The 16,285-nt window shown below is 36.7% G+C and overlaps 1 protein-coding gene across 12 annotated transcripts in view; it reads right to left on the reverse strand.

The window, feature by feature from the left end:
• Positions 1–16,285, reverse strand: part of NEK1 (NIMA related kinase 1) — a 215,923-nt gene that overhangs the window by 143,452 nt on the left and 56,186 nt on the right. For 10 of the 12 annotated variants that reach the window (XM_073892483.1, XM_073892490.1, XM_073892488.1 and 7 more), the window contains 4 exons: positions 4,734–4,793; positions 4,425–4,484; positions 4,286–4,333; positions 4,045–4,119 (listed from right to left, as the gene is read on the reverse strand). The exons of 1 other annotated variant lie outside the window; for it this stretch is intronic. In XM_073892483.1, coding sequence (XP_073748584.1) covers positions 4,045–4,119; positions 4,286–4,333; positions 4,425–4,484; positions 4,734–4,793 — 243 coding nt within the window. Of the gene's footprint in view, positions 1–2,365; positions 2,829–4,044; positions 4,120–4,285; positions 4,334–4,424; positions 4,485–4,733; positions 4,794–16,285 lie in introns of those variants that run through there. One more of the 12 variants, XM_073892492.1, reaches the window with a different exon arrangement.

Consider the following 16,285-nt stretch of genomic DNA (forward strand, 5'->3'; position numbering starts at 1 on the left):
TTATGGACTCTGAGAAACAAACTGAGGGTTCTAGAGGGGAGGCAGTGAGGGGATGGGTTAGCCTGGTGATGGGTATTAAAGAGGGCACGTATTGGATTGGATGGAGCACTGGGTGTTATACACAAACAATGAATCATGGAACACTACATCAAAAACTAATGATGTATGATGATATGATGATTATCATAACATAATAAAATTTTTTTTTAAAAAGTGTGTAATGCTTCACAAGTCACGTTGAAAGAATTTCACTATCAAGAGGAAATCAATAACCTCAAATGCAGAAGTCAACAACACTGAAAATAAACTGTTATGACTAAAGTTGAGTAGTAGCATTTCAAAACCTTTTTTGGGGGGAAATGCTGAGAACAGAAGCCAGAATACTGACAAGTAAAAGAAGAGCTTCCAAGTGATAATATCTTAAGGAAAAAATGTGGGTAAGAAAAGAGGCAAAGAAAAATAAAAAGTAAATTTCAGTGTACCCACTGAGCTAAAATCTTTACATAGTAAGTTGCAGACAGTATTATAAGAAAGCATGAGTTTAAAAAAGAAAACTTGAAATGAATACAGATAACTGATTAAAGATGTTTGAGAAGAGATGAAAGTTGTCAGAAATAGGGAAGATAACTAATTAACCCCATTAAAGGAATCCTCACACACATCTTCAAAATGTGCCTCCCAAGGCAAGAATCAGAATCAGAATCAGAATTCAGATAAAAGGCAGTTGCATCTCCTATGAGACTGGTTACTCTCTGAGCTTAGTCTGGTGCTAATTTCACGTTGATCTGAATTTGAGTTGTCTAATGTTTCTCTTTAGGAAAAATAAAGGTATGCTAACAGCTCTGAAGATGGCTATACTGAAAATAATTCTGAAAATACTAGAACAAACACTGAAGCAACATGATCTTTCAAAAATCACCTTTTTCACCAACTATAAGCACAGCTGGATAAGTTTTGACAAATATCTACTACTACTACTACAATCAAAAGCATGTCCATCACCCCAAAAAGTTCCCTCATGTTACTTTGCAGTCAACCTCCCCTCATTCCAGCAATCACTGATCTGCTCTCTGTCATACATTGGACTGCCTTTTCCATAATTTCATATAAATGAAACCATAAAAAACGTACTCTTATGTCTGGCTTCTTTAACTCAGTATGTTTTTGATTGATCCATGTTGTTGCATGTATTAACAGGCTATTCCTTTTTATCACTGAGTAGTATTCGCATATATTTTCAAACAACAGATAAGCTTCTTACATATTATGATTACCGTATGATCCAACTATGCGGAACATTTCATAATTTAAAACCCAACACACATTCATAATTCATAAGAGATACATCAGAAATAAAGCAATAAGTCCCAGATTCTGCAAACAGTAAATAACCAAAGACAGTTGGTAATTTATACTGTGAATAATGCTTTATTAGAGGTTTATAATAATGGTACTAATTCTGAAATCTTTCCCTTAATGTTTAGTTTCTGTTTAATCTTTAGTTAGGGGATGTCCTTAATTTGGTCGACATTATACTGAGGCTCCAGGTCCCTATCAACTGTACAGAAATCAAACAACCTAAGAGTTAAATATTTCAAACCCCATGGGAAATAAGTACAGAAAGTAACACAGAATTTGCTTTAAGTCACAGGAAATAGTTTTATTAATCCTCAATGAAAGTAATATAGAAATTTATAAAATGAAGCAAAAATCTATTAAGCACATACTATGTAATTCTGTTGAAAAACTGTCTCAATCAGTTATCAAACAACATTGATTAAACTAGACTTTAGGATTAATCATAGCTTTAGACATCATAGAAAAAAAGACATTTTATTGCACAGAAGATAAACGCAAAAGAAGAAAAAATAATCGAATTCTCAACACTAACCACATACTTGATATAAAATGCTTGACAAGATCTGAGGGCCTAATTTTACTTTCCAATCAGGTAAGATATGGAATTAGTTACTTTATTTTATTTTTAAAGATTTTATTTAGTTGACAGAGAGAGAGACAGCGAGAGAGGGAACACAAGCAGTTAGGAGTGGGAGAGGGAGAAGCAGGCTTCCCGCTGAGCAGGGAGCCCGATGAGGGACTCGATCCCAGGACTCTGGGATCATGACCTGGGCTGAAGGCAGATGCTTAATGAATGAGCCACCCAGGCACCTTGGAATTAGTTATTTTAGAATGGGCCAAATTTTGAGTCATTCCTTGTCATTCACAAGGTAGTAAGCTCTACTTTCAAGTAAAGCAGATAGTGCAGCACAAAAAGGGTAAAGTATAATTTTAAAGATAAATTTATATTACTAAAAACAGTATAATATACTAATACAGAATTAGAAAAAGTGACTCGTACTGAATTATTAATATGTAATATGAAAAATGTGAAAGCCAGGACAGAACACACATATCTATATAAAACAAACTTTTATTCAAATCATAACTTTGGGGGAAAAGAAGCAAAAAAGGTAATCAAGTCAATTTGACAAATCTATTCAACACCTAAATACCAAGTTTAATGAGCTTGGGTCAAGGAAATTCACAATTTAAAGACACGTTGACTAAAAGTTGATTGGATAACATTTAAAATTATAATACAGAGGAATAAAAGTATATTCATTTTTTTACTGCTGGGTAACAAATTACCACAAACTTAGTAGCTTAAGGCAATACCCATTTATTGTCTCACTGTTTCCTTGGCTCAAGAGTCTGGATGTGGGTAGCTGGGTCTCCTGCTCAGGATCTCACCAGGCAGCAATGAAGGCATCAGCCAGAACTGCAATTCTCATCTGAGGCTCAGGATCCTCTTTCAAGTTCACTGGATCCTGGCAGAATTCATTTCCTTGTGGCCATAATGCTAAGGTCACCACTTTCTTGCTAGTTGTTGGCCAAAGGGGACTATCAACTTCTAAAGGCCACCTATACTTCCCTGCAACATGAATGTTTGCTTTTTTCCAGGCCAGCAGAAGCATGTCTCTCAGACTTTCTTCTCCCCTTCCAGTCTGCTATGAGGGAATCTCATCAAATGTCAACAGTAATCACAGGAGTGACTATCCCATCACCACTTACCACTAACAAAACCTAATCAAGAGAGCTGCAATACCACCCTATTCATAGGGTTCCGCCAAGGGGAGGGAATACAAGGTATCTACACCAGGAATCAGAAATTTGGGGGACCATCTTAGAATTCAGCCTACCACAGATATGTAAAGGATGCTACAAGAGCAGAAGAGGAAATATACAGTTCAGATAAGCAGAACAAAGAAAGAAACAGGAAGTTAAACCTATGAGTCCTTGCTAGTCACACTCTAGGCATTGTTCTTGAAATTTTTTTCTTTTCTTTTCTTTCTTTTTTTTTTTTAATGAAGAAGTTAAGGCTCAGAAAACAAGTAACTTGCCCAAGGTTAAAGAGTCTAGATCTACCCAAAAGAAATCTCAATTAATATATCTAGATAAATGATTAGCTACATAATCTGCTATCTAGGTAAATCACTGGATGTGGTACTGACAGTGAAGGGAGGGGTGCCATCAAGTAAAGAGAAACACAGTGCAAAGACAGAGATTAGGCAGGCTACACACAATAAGAAAATTACAAGTATGGTCTTTAGTTCAGCCTCACTTGAGCCCATAGCAAGGGTAGGGAATGGATAGAGATGAACTTAGAGAGATAGGCAGGGGCCAGACGAACAAGGATCTTAAGGAAACTTAATCTGTAAGGCTAGATGAAGCAATAGAAGGATTTTAGGGAGAGGTGTGACAAATTTGATTTGATTTTAAAAAGATTCTTCTGGAAGGAATAGTATATCATAGCCTTCACATCAAACCTCTTAAACAATTTAACAGTGTCAGATACTAGTTATCAATACAAATTATATATCAAATACATGTAGGAAAACTAAGAACTTGTAATAGATGAAGAATTCTAGGTAAAAAGTTAATACCTCCCCCCCTCCTAAAGCCAGTTATATACATTTCAAAGAGCAAGGTGACACTGGAGGAAAAAACCGCAGTAGTGTAACCACATGGGTATCAAATGCCTACCTTTACTTCACCACTTCCACCAGTACTTAGCACGTTTCTCCATCCTTGTTCCCTGGCCCTATTTATTCTCTCCAACTTTTGGGGAAAAGAAACAAACAAAACACAATGCAAGTATTTAATATAAAATACATGAAATACGTTTATTAACACAATGGAAATCAGTGTATTCCTTTAGGGAAAAAAAAGTATGTGTGTGGGGAGGGGGTAGGATGTACCACGGAAAAATGGATTATCCTCTTACCCTTTCCTTTTCCTGTCTTTTCATCTGCTCGGCCTTCATTAAACTAATCTGTAACAATTTTAAAGACAAACTTCTTAGAACTCTTGAAACTATTATCATCTACAACTTGGCAAGGAAAGAAAAAAAGCAAAAAAACTACCTGATCCTTTTGTTTCTTTTCTTTTTCAATAAATTCCAACCTTCTCTTTCTTGCTGCTTCCTTAAATAAAAAAGAACATTTTTATCAATAGTAATTCCTACTTTTTCTAGTTTCATTAGGAAAGTTAGTATACCAACGGTAGAGGTAGGCCCAGGGAGATTAGGAAGGAAAAAAAAAAAAAGGATTAAGTTAAAGGTTTATTTGTTTGAAAGAAATAAGGAGGAAAGGTTTGGAGGTTTTATAAGATTTTGTCTTTTCTTAGAATTGTTTTTGCAAAGCTTTAAAATAAGCAGACAGATGTCTTTATACCTCAAACATTTTCCTCCTTTCTTCTCCAGGATTCACTTTCTTCACTGGAATTTGATGGGCCTGGACAAAAAGTAAAACTACAAATTAGATAAGAATTTTGAGGTACATATTTGAACAATTCAAATTTGTGGAAATTTAAAATAAGGAAAAGATGAAGCCAAATACTGCCATGAAAAAAAATACTGCCATGACTCTGTTTCAAAATATATTATCCCTACAGTAATACAATAATAGTAAGGAACTTTTAACACCTACTTACATCAATGGATAGATCATCCAGAAAGAAAATCAACAAGGAAACAGCTTTTAAAATCACACTAGACCAGATGTACCTAACAGATACATACAGAACACTCCATCCAAAAACCTCAGAATACACATTCAAGTGCACATGCAACATTCTCCAGAATGTTAGGCCACAAAACAAGTTTCAATAAATTCAAAAAGATTAAAACTATATCATGCATCCTTTCCAACCACAATGGTATGATTTTAGAAATCAATCACAAGAAAAACTGTGGAAAGAACACAAATACAAGGAGCTAAATAATAAGCTACTAAACAATGAATGGGTCAACCAAGAATTCAAGGAGAAATAAAAAAAATACATGTAAACAAATGAAAATGAAAACACAACAGTCCAAAATCTTTGGGATAAAGCAAAAGCTGTTCTAAAAGGGAAGTTTATAGCAATACAGTCCTACCTCAAGAAACAAGAAAAATCTCAAATACAAAACCTAACCTTATACCTAAAGGAGCCAGAAAAAGAACAAGGCCCAAAGCCAGGAAATAATAAAAACTAGAGCAGGAAAAAACAAACAAAATATATATATATATATAATCCCTAAAAATAAAAGAATGACTATAGTGTTCGATATAGTGTTAAACAAAAAGGAACCTTAGATTCAAAGAAACCGTGGAAAAGGGTTCTTCCCCAATCACTAAGTTCTGTCCTCAGATACAGATGTTAATTTTCAGTTTTCTAATATGAAAACAGAATGTCATTTAGAAAGCCCAATATTGAAGAGATAAATTTTTAAAAAGTAGTTATACATGTTCACTATACAAAATTCAAACAATAGTAAAGTTAGTCTACTTCACTCTACCTTCTAGAGGTAACCACTGTCAATATTTTCATGAGTCTCCTTCCAAGACATACTTAAATATATACACACTTAAATATATACATAACTGTATACATACACAGAATTTTAGCTTTTTATGCTTCTTACATAAATGTAATAAAAATGTGTTATTAGATGGAAAAATGTTTTTCACTATTAACAATGTTCCTTGACATTTCCACATTGTAGTAAGCAAATTAACAATGGCAATATTCCATACAATGGATATAATTAATTAATTTTAGCATTCCTCTAGGGATGGATAACTGGGTGGTTCCACTTTTTTCCTACTCTATATGCTTTAAGGCACTTCCCTGTACATACATCTTTGTGCCATATGCAAGCCTTTCAGAAGGGCAATTTTTCTAGACATGAAAGTACATGTCTAACACAACTTAAAATGTTGAGAAAAACTGCCCTCCCAAGAGTCTGCACCAATACTCCCACCAAAGAGCTCTTTTACTCACAGTCTCACAAATACTATCAATCTATCTTGAATTTCTGCTTTTTACAAAGGATAAGAATATCTCCCAGTATAGAGATATTAACATTTCTCCTTTTATATACCAATTGTTCATCTAATTGTGGGGTTGGTCAATTTTAGGAGCTCTTTGCATATTGCAGACAATAAGACTATTACAGATGCTACAAATACTTTCCCCATTCTTTTAGATGCTGTTTGTTTTATCTTTCACCACACAGAAGTTTGTAATTTATATATGGTTAAATCTGCCAATCTTTTCCTTTGTGATATCTGCATATATTGTTTTGCTAAGGAAGAAATTTTAACCTAGATATATTTTATTTCTGCCTTAGTTTCATTTTTATATTTAGATCTTTAATTTATATTTAGATTTTTAAATGTTTGTAGTTAGACTTTTATTTTTAGGCCCATCTAAAATAAATTTTTATTCATAATGAGCTGGGAATCTAAGTTTTTTCTAGGATTTCTAGGCAATTCAATTATCCCCTAACAATTTATCATCTGATACATCTTTTTTCCCACTGGTTTAAAATTCTTCATATATCATATAATAAATTCACACACTCATCTGGGTCAGTTTCTAGAATTCTCTATTCTATTCCACATAACCATCTCCTCTTTTTTTTTTTTAAACTGGGATATAAAGTCACCTATAGGAAAGTAGATAAAAGATCTACTTTGAGGTTAGCAAAATAAAGGAAATACCCATGTAGCTACAACTCAAGTCAAACCAACACCCAGAATCCCTCCAAGTGCCCTTCCACAAATTCTACCTCTACCACAGAGGTAACCACCACCCTGACTTTTTAACTACCATCTTGCTTTTCTTTATTGTTTTGCAACTTACATATGCCTTCCTAAACAATACAGCTTAGTATTTTTCTGATTCTGAGTTTTATATGAGTGGAATTATACAACATGTATTCTTTTGTATCTTGCTTCTGTTGATTAATACTGTTTTGGTGATTTATCTATGTTATTGTTTCTATCTACATTTTTTTTCACTCATATACACTATTCCATTGACCTTGATTCCTTTCTTAATCAGTTATCTTATACCTTTCTCACTAAGTCTATTCTAAAGAATTTCAACGAGTTTGTCACTATTTCTTTCCATTTCATTTTGTAACTGATTATACATTTTTGCATGTGGAATTTGTGTCAGGCTACTTTACTGAATTCATTAATAGTTTTCTGCTGCTTCACAACAATTTTCTAGGTAAGTAAATATATCATCTGTAAATAATGTCTATGTTTTCTCTCCTCTACCAATACTTATGGTTCATATTTCTGTTTTTAATTGCACTGGCTAGGACTTCTGGCCTAATATTAAAAAAAAAAAAATCAAGCAATCATAGCAAATATCTTTGTCTTGTTCCTGACTTTAATGGTAATGTTTCCAATTGTTCATCCTTATATACAATCCTTGACATAAGTTTCAGGTATATATAACTGTATCAAGTTAAGAACTTTCCCTTCTATTTCTTGGATCAAAGAAGTTCTTGGTTTGTTTTTTTTTTTTAACTACTTGGAGGTATGATTGACATACAGAAAGTTATACATATTTAATGTATACAACCAAAGACATTTTTAAAACAAAAATCAGTGAGGGTGCCTGGCTGGCTCGGTTGACAGAGCATGCAACTCTTGATCTTGGGGTTATAAGTAAGTTCCAGCCCCAAACTTCCTCTAGTTGGAGCTTACCAGTAAGTGGTGTTGGAAAAGATACGTGATCAGAAGTTAAAATGTTCTGTATTATAAAAATTAACGCTTTTTAAAAAGTTACGTGTTTCAGGTCCAGTTTTAAACCAGTATGAGAGAGCTTTAGGATAAAAGAGGTGGAAGGGGACAGGGACTGCTAAAGGCCTTAAGGAAAAACTAGTATGGCCTCTTTTTAGAGATAAGTAAACTATAACCCAGACAGATGAGGTTAAACTAATTATTCCTGGAGCAGGATGAAATCTGAAAAGCTCACCAGGCCTCAGCAATCTTAAAAAAAAAAAAAAAAGCCTAAAAAAATAAATATATAAAACAAAAATTAGTTTAAATTTTACTGAACTTTCGGTATCTACTGAGATAATTTATATATGGTTTTCTCTTCTAATCCGCTAAGGCAGTGAAATTATAGTAATCATTTTTCTACTATTGAACCATCTCCCTGTATTCCTAAAATGAATCCTATTTGATAATTATTAAATTATTCTTTTGATAAACTGCTTGATTTGTCTTTTTAAAAATAGTTTTTAAGGATTTCTACATGTGTGTTCATAAGAATAACTGACACATGGTTTTCTTCTCATTTTTATCCTGTGCTAAATACTCAAATTTTGTAATCAAGGTAAAGCCTAATGTATGATCAAATCTTTAAACAATTCAAAATATAACCCTATATAGCAAAAAAGATAGAAAGTATTAACAGGAAACTCTTATCTATCATGTACCAGTTTTTACATTTTTTCAATTACCTTAGGAAAAAAAATGAATATAAAAAACACTATACAAAACTGTTTATTTACTTTGTTGAGTTTCAATACAAAGAAAAGCAGATGTTACTTTAAAAAATTACTTCAATGATCATTTACATTATTATCAAAATCATTCAGCATTTTATTGTCATTAAAAAGGTCTTTGGCAACAATTCCATTTTAATAGCAGCTGTTTTTTAGCAAAAGCCAATGTTACTACTTTTATATACCACTCATTGCATCAGTTTTTTAAATTTTATAAAATGATCCAAAGAAGTAAGCACTAACATTCTAAAAGGCAACTCAGAATAAATGAGTGACCCTCAATTAATATGAAGTTAATAAAATAAAAAAAGAACTAGAAAGACACACAAAAGTTTACTTATACTAAAAGAATTCCAAAGATCTTTAAGTTTCTTCTTCAGAAACCAACATGATATATAATTCAAACATAATTTCCTCCTTACAAAATATAACTTATTTTAATGAATACATTACTTAATATGAGCACAATAAAATAATGCTATTTAGAATATGTAATACTACCCCCATGTGTTGATAAACTGATAAAATGAAAATGGTTCTTTTTATAATGTACTTTGCCAATTTAATTCATGATCATAAAAACCAAATCCATTTTAATTTTTTTAATTAATTTTTTAAAAAAATTTTATTTATTTAGTTTTGCAAGAGAGTGAGCGAGTGAGAGAGCGAGCATGAGCAGGGAGGAGGGTCAAAAGAAGCAGACACCCCGCTGAGCAGGGAGCCCAAGGCAGGAGTAGATCCCAGGACCCTGGGATCATGACCTGAGCCGAAGGCAGACACTTAACTGACTGAGCCACCCAGGTGCCCTTAATTTTTTTCTTAAAGTAAGCTCTATGCCCAAGGTGGGGTGTGAACTCACAACCCTGAGATAAAAAAGAGTTGTATGTTCGCATACTGAGTGAGCTAGCCAGGTCGCATACTGACTGAGCTAGCCAGGTGCCCCTAAACCAAATCCATCTTATTGATACAGTGTAAGTTAGTTTAAAGCTGCACAAACAATGTGGTAAATGGTACTAAATCTCACATCATAAGTAACCCAGGAGCTTACTACCTGAGAAGACCCAAGTAGTAGGTTCCCAGAACCATCCCACGCCCTCACTACATTATTAGTTCCTAACTCCTAATTTCTAACTTTGGTTAGTTATTTTAATTCAACCCTCACTTAAATTAACCAAATATCTTGCCACTTAACTGCAGAAATGGCACTAGGGCCAATGAAATGACAAAAATACTGAAATATTTAAAGAACAGTAACTTTCCAATTTCTTCTAAAAGTAACCAAGAGTAAGAAATAAATATATGTCACATCCAGACCCAGTAAAGATACATACTCTGTGTAGCTGGTTCTCTTACTCTCCATCTATTACTAAAAGAAGTCTCTGTTCTTTAACCACTAAAAAGATTTTTCCATCACAAATAGAGACCCCAAATTTTAAAATAGTCAAGGGAGAGAGCTGGGGCCACTGTTACTAACACGTAAGAAAAAAATAGAAACAATGTCCTTCATAGTATTTCAAAGTTAATATTTCAAAGTATGTGACGCATATAAAATTTAAAGTAGTGGGTAATGTTACACAGAAGCTTTGTAAAAATACACATTCCTTCCACACAAAGGAATATTATTTGGCAATAAAGAAGAATGAAGTACCGATACATGCTACGACATGGTACATGTTATAACCTTGAAAACACTGTGCTAAGTAAAAGGACCCAGTCACAAAAGACCACATATTGTATGATCCCATCTACATGAAATGTACAGAATAAGGAAATCTACACAGAGACAAAGGTAGGTTAGTAGTTGCCTAGGGCAATGGGGGTAGGGGAAGAATGGGGAGTGAAAGCAAATGGGAAAAGGATATTTTTGGAGGTGATGAAAATGTTCTAAAAATGATTGTGGTGATGGTTACACAACTCTGTGAACTCACTAAAAGCCATTTAATTCCAAACTTTAAATGGATGGATGTGAAATAAATCTCAATAAAGCTATTTTTAAATATATATATCCCCAAGAGTTGCAGAATCAAATTTCTGGACAGAGAGCCCTGCATTCTATATTTTGAAAGGTCCCACAGCTTAACTCTTACCAGGTCTCAAAATCTTTGAACTGCAACATCAATTTAAAAATATTAACACAAGTAACACAGATCTCACTTTAAACAAACAGCTTTTAAACAGATTACCCAATAGTGAGCAGTAAGAAGAGTATGTTTAACTAAGGTACCTACATATTCTTAGGTGAGTTAAATGAAGACACCAATTATATTCATCTTTTGATGCTCCACTGCCACATAAACAAGATACTCAAATATTTGTTTTTTGGTTTTTTTTTTTACTCAAATATTTGTGAAATAAAAATACCAAGCTGTTTCTCTGAGATCACACAGGTATTTTCAACTGTATCTACCCAAAGAGAAAAATATGGTAACATAAAACACTGCATTAAGAGAAATGTCTTGTTTTATGGTTCTTTTTAAAAATCAGAACCAGGGCGCCTGGGTGGCTCAGTTGGTTAAGCGACTGCCTTCGGCTCAGGTCATGATCCTGGAGTCCCGGGATCGAGTCCCGCATCAGGCTTCCTGCTCAGCAGGGAGTCTGCTTCTCCCTCTGACCCTCTTCCCTCTCGTGCTTTCTATCTCTCATTCTCTCTCTCTCTCAAATAAATAAATAAAATCTTTAAAAAAAATAAAATAAAAAAAAATAAAAATCAGAACCAAAATACTAAAATCTATTCATAAAGCTCCCTCTGCTGGCACAAGAACAGAATCCGTTAAAAAAAATACATGGGGCACCTGGGTGGCTCGGGTCATGATCTCTGGGTTCGGGGATCGAGCCCCCTGCTCGGCAGGAGGCCTGCTTCTCCCTTTCCCACTCCCTCTGCTTGTGTTCCCTCTCTCACTGTCTCTCTGTCAATTAAATAAATAAATAAAATCTTTTTAAAAAAAATTACAGGAACTGAAGCAAAGAAAGTTTCTATGACACGCAAATATTTTTATGATATGCTGAGTTTGAATAACTTAGTATGTTATTAGCTTAAATTTTTCCAATTAAAAAGTGACAAAACAGGGGTGCCTGGGTGGCTCAGTTGGTTAAGCCTCTGCCTTCAGCTCAGGTCATGATTCCAGGGTCTTGGAATCAAGCCCCACATTGGGCTCCCCGCTCAGCAGGGAGACTGCTTCTCCCTCTCCCGTTCCCTCTGCTTGTGCTCTCTCTAATAAATAAATAAAATCTTAAAAAAACAAAACAAAAGTGACAATATCATTAAGTGGTTATGGTTTTTCTTATGAACTTCTCATTTTCAAGCTTTCACCTCCTTCATGAACACACCAACTTTACACCTATTTATGGGAGCAATTTCTCTCAGAGAAGAACTGAAGGCTAACTGAACAGCTTCTGTGTAACAAAAGATAGAACAAGAGAGACAAAGACATGGTAAAAAAAGGGAAGCCCCAGCTCCAATGCTGAGAACTGCAGTGGGAAGGGATAGTACTGAGAGACTGGGAGCAAACAGGTCTGCCCTGGGACACAGAAAAAAAGCCAGTTTAAAAGAACAACTAGTATTTAAAAGATCCGGCCCTAGAACTCTGTCAAACAACAGAGAAACAACTACAACTCCGTCTAGGTACAAGTGGCGGGAGACTGCCATGGTTTACACTCCCCCTCCACCATGAAAGCACAGACCAGATTAAGGTACAAACACCAAAGCTGGCCTACCCACCTCATCATGCTCTGGGTCGCTACCCCACAGCAGCCCCAGAGGTTCTGGAGCTTTAGAAGAGCAACCAGCATATAAAAGGGCCAGCTCTAAAACTCTACCGAGAGGCAGAGAGAGCTGCTAGCACTCTTCTGGGCCAAGTCAGAGGGGCTAGTGAGCAACACAGTTTAGACCCCCCCTCCACCTTCGTAATGGGAGCAGGGTCCTGGTACCCTAACTGGCCTGCTGCTTCAATGGGCCCTGGGCCTCTAACCCATACCGGATCCAGCCATCAAGGCAACCAGAGGGCAGTGCACATGACACCCCTGGTCAGAACTTACTACAGCTCCAGCTTTTGTGCCAAGGTGACACGGGTGTGCAAAAGCACCCCAGAACACACAGGCCCAGACCACTATAGTTTCAGACAGCTTACTAGGGTACCTCTGGTGCACGGTGCTATAGGACCTCCCAGCTGATGCCTGCTTCAGCTCAAGCTGCCATGCCAGGGTGCTCCCTGCACAAAGGCTCCAAAACACCCCACCTGTACTGGCCTCAGCTCTGGTCACCTTGTCAGGGCACCCTCTATGCAGAGTCCTAAAACACCCCAACCTATACCTAGTTCAGTTTCACCAATCCAATGTGCCCTTTGCATGTAGAACCATGGGACTCTCTGTGTTACAGTGTGTTGTCTGCTTCAGCGATCCTGACAGGGTGTCCTCTACATGTAGGGTCCCCAGACACTCCCTCCCAGGCCTGCACCCAGTTTAGTTTTAGCTATCCTGCCAGGGTGCCCACTGCACTGAGAATCCTAGGATCCATTGCTTGGACCTGTTTCAGCTTCAGCTGTCCTGCTAGGGCACCCCCTGCACAGATAGCAACAGGACCACTCTGGCCCACATGATCCCAACAAGGCAGCATCAGCACAGAATGCCCTGTGACCTCCAGGCCACATCAGCCACAGCTCCAGCCAGCCACCACAAGTCATCAAGCACACACAGTCTACGTAAGGGACAACCATATTCAAGACCATTCCTTCAAGTTAAGGAAAAAATCACTGTTACACATATTCCATAGAAACAAACACAGAAAGGCAAGCAAAATAGGGAGACAGAAGAATATGTTCCAAAAGGCCACTCCTTCAAGACTGGGAGAGGTAATCTGACCCAAAATATAGAAACAAATAGAGAAAGCAAAATGGGGAAAGAGAGAAATATGTTCCAAACAAAAGAACAAGACAAAAATCTCAGTAAAAGACCTAAAAAATATGGAGGTAAGTAATCTATCTGATAAAGAATTCAAAGTAATGGTCATAAAGATGCTCACTGAACTCAGGAGAAGAATGGGTGAACACAGTGAGAACTTAGACAAACAGAAAGGAAAATTAAGAAAGTACCAAACAAGTCAGAGCCGAAGAATATAAAAACTGAACTGAAAAACACACTAGAGGGGTTCAACAGCAGACAGGATGAAGTACAAGTACAGATCAGTGAACTGGAAAATAAAACTCACCCAGACAGAGCATCAAAAAGAAAAAAAGTGGGGCACCTGGGTGGCTCAGTCAGTTAAGCGGCTGCCTTTGGTTCAGGTCATGATCCCAGGATCCTGGGAACAAGCCCTGCACCGGGCTCCCTGCTTAGTGGGGAGCCTGCTTCTCCCTCTCCCTCCGCCTACTTGTTCTTTCTATCTCTCTGTCAAATAAATAAATAAAATCTTTTAAAAAAAGAATTAAAAATATAAAAATAACTTAAGGGACCTCTGGGACAGCAACAAGTGGAATAACATTTGCATTATATGAGTACCAGAAGGAAGAGAAAGAGAAAGGGTTAGAAAATTTAATTGAAGAAATAATGGCTGAAAACTTCCCAAACCTAGGGAAGAAAGTGAAATCCTGGTCCAGGGAACCAAGAGAATTCCAAATAAAATGAACTGAAAGAAAGCTACACCAACACACATTATAATTAAAATGTTAAAAATAAAGAAATAATCTTAAAAACACCAAGAAAAAAGCAAATTGTTACATACAAGAGAAATCCCAGAAGGCTGTCATTCAATTTCTCAGCAGAAAGTTTGTAAGCCAGAATGGAGCGGCATCACATATTCAAAGTGCTAAAAGGGAAAAGTTTACAACCTAGAAGACTCTACCTGGCAAGATTATCATTCAGATTTGAAGAAAAGATAAAGAGTTTTCTGGACAAACAAGATAAAGGAGGTTATCACCACTAGATCAGCCTTACAAGAAACGTTAAAGGGATTTCTTTAAGTTGAAATGGCAATAATTAGTAACAAGAAAACATACAAAAGTAAAAATCTCACTGGAAATGGTAAAAACTGGATTAATCACTTATAAAGATACAAATTTAAAAGAAAAAAGTAGTAAAATTAACTAAAACTACAATAATTTGTTAAGGGATACATAAAACAAAAAGATATAAAGAGTGACATCAAAAATATAACATGTGGAGGGGGAAATGTAGTGTTTTAGAATGTGTTCAAATTTAAGTTGCTATCAACTTAAGCTCTCATACACATAGAATGGTATATATGTGAACCTAACAATATCACAATGCAAAAGTTTATAGTAAATGCACAAAAGAAAATGAAAAAAATCTAGAGATGACATTAAAGAAAGTCATCAAACCACGAGGAAGAGAAAAAGAGAAGAAAGAACAGAAAGGAACTGTGTAACAGCCAGAAAACAACTGACAAAATGAATAACTACGTATGTATCAAAAATGTAAATAGACTACATTCTCCAGTCAAAAGACACAGAGTGACTGAACAGATTTTTTTCAAAAGACACACTGAGGAGGCAGCAAAGTCGGTGGAGAAATAGGGGACCCTATTCCAACCGGTCCCCTGAATTGAGCTGAATATCTACCAGACCACTTTGAACACCCACGACATCAGCCTGAGATGTAAGATCTATCTGGATCTCTACAAAGAGAATATCACAGGTGGTTGGTTTTGAGGTATGAAGCTGGGAGCTGTGATTCTGTGGGCAGATATCGGAAGTAAACGGAAGGGGGAGGGAGCCTTCGGGATCCTGCACAGCCAGAGAGTAAAAGCCTCCCACGCTGAGGACTGGGCAGAGTCTCACAGACCTGTAGTGGTGGGGAAAGGACTTTAGGGCATACCCCTCACCCCCGGACTGAAACCTGGAGCTGCGGGGGACACACAAGCAAACTGGTGGCGGCAGGCAGTTTTAGAAGCACAAAGGGGAGAGACGCGCCCCAACCTGGAAGCCAGGACTGGGAGTGCTGCTGAGGAGCGCACAATGCAGGATGCTGCGGTTTTAGCAGCACAGAAAGAAATGGAGATAGTGTGGCCTGGAGAGTTCACTGAAGAACAGACCGCGATCTCTCTGCTCTGAGGCAGACGTGTGGAAAGGTTCACTTCTGCTCCAACTCTCAGAAGAGACATGGAAAGCCTCCAGGGAAAGCCGCCAGAGAACAAAAGCCCCAAAATACCAGTTTTCACTGAGCCATCCTCCCCACAGGGGGCAGGGCAACTCTGCCCAAACAGGGTTGCCTGACTAACAGTGTGGCAGACCCCTCCCCCAGAAGACAGGCTGGAAGAACAAGAGGCCAACAACCCTAAGGTCCCTAAAAAACAAGTGCATCTTGCTTGGGTTGTGGTCAATAATTTGGACTCTGTACATTCCCTCAACCACCCCTCAAGAGAATGACTAAGAGGAGGAATGCCTTAAACAGGAAAGACTCAGAGACTGACTTTTGCCACAG

Source organism: Callorhinus ursinus, unplaced genomic scaffold, assembly GCF_003265705.2.
Source record: "Callorhinus ursinus isolate GAN/ISIS: 27379988/994484 unplaced genomic scaffold, GSC_fseal_2.0 scaffold4, whole genome shotgun sequence".
In the NCBI taxonomy this organism is placed as follows: domain Eukaryota; kingdom Metazoa; phylum Chordata; class Mammalia; order Carnivora; family Otariidae; genus Callorhinus; species Callorhinus ursinus.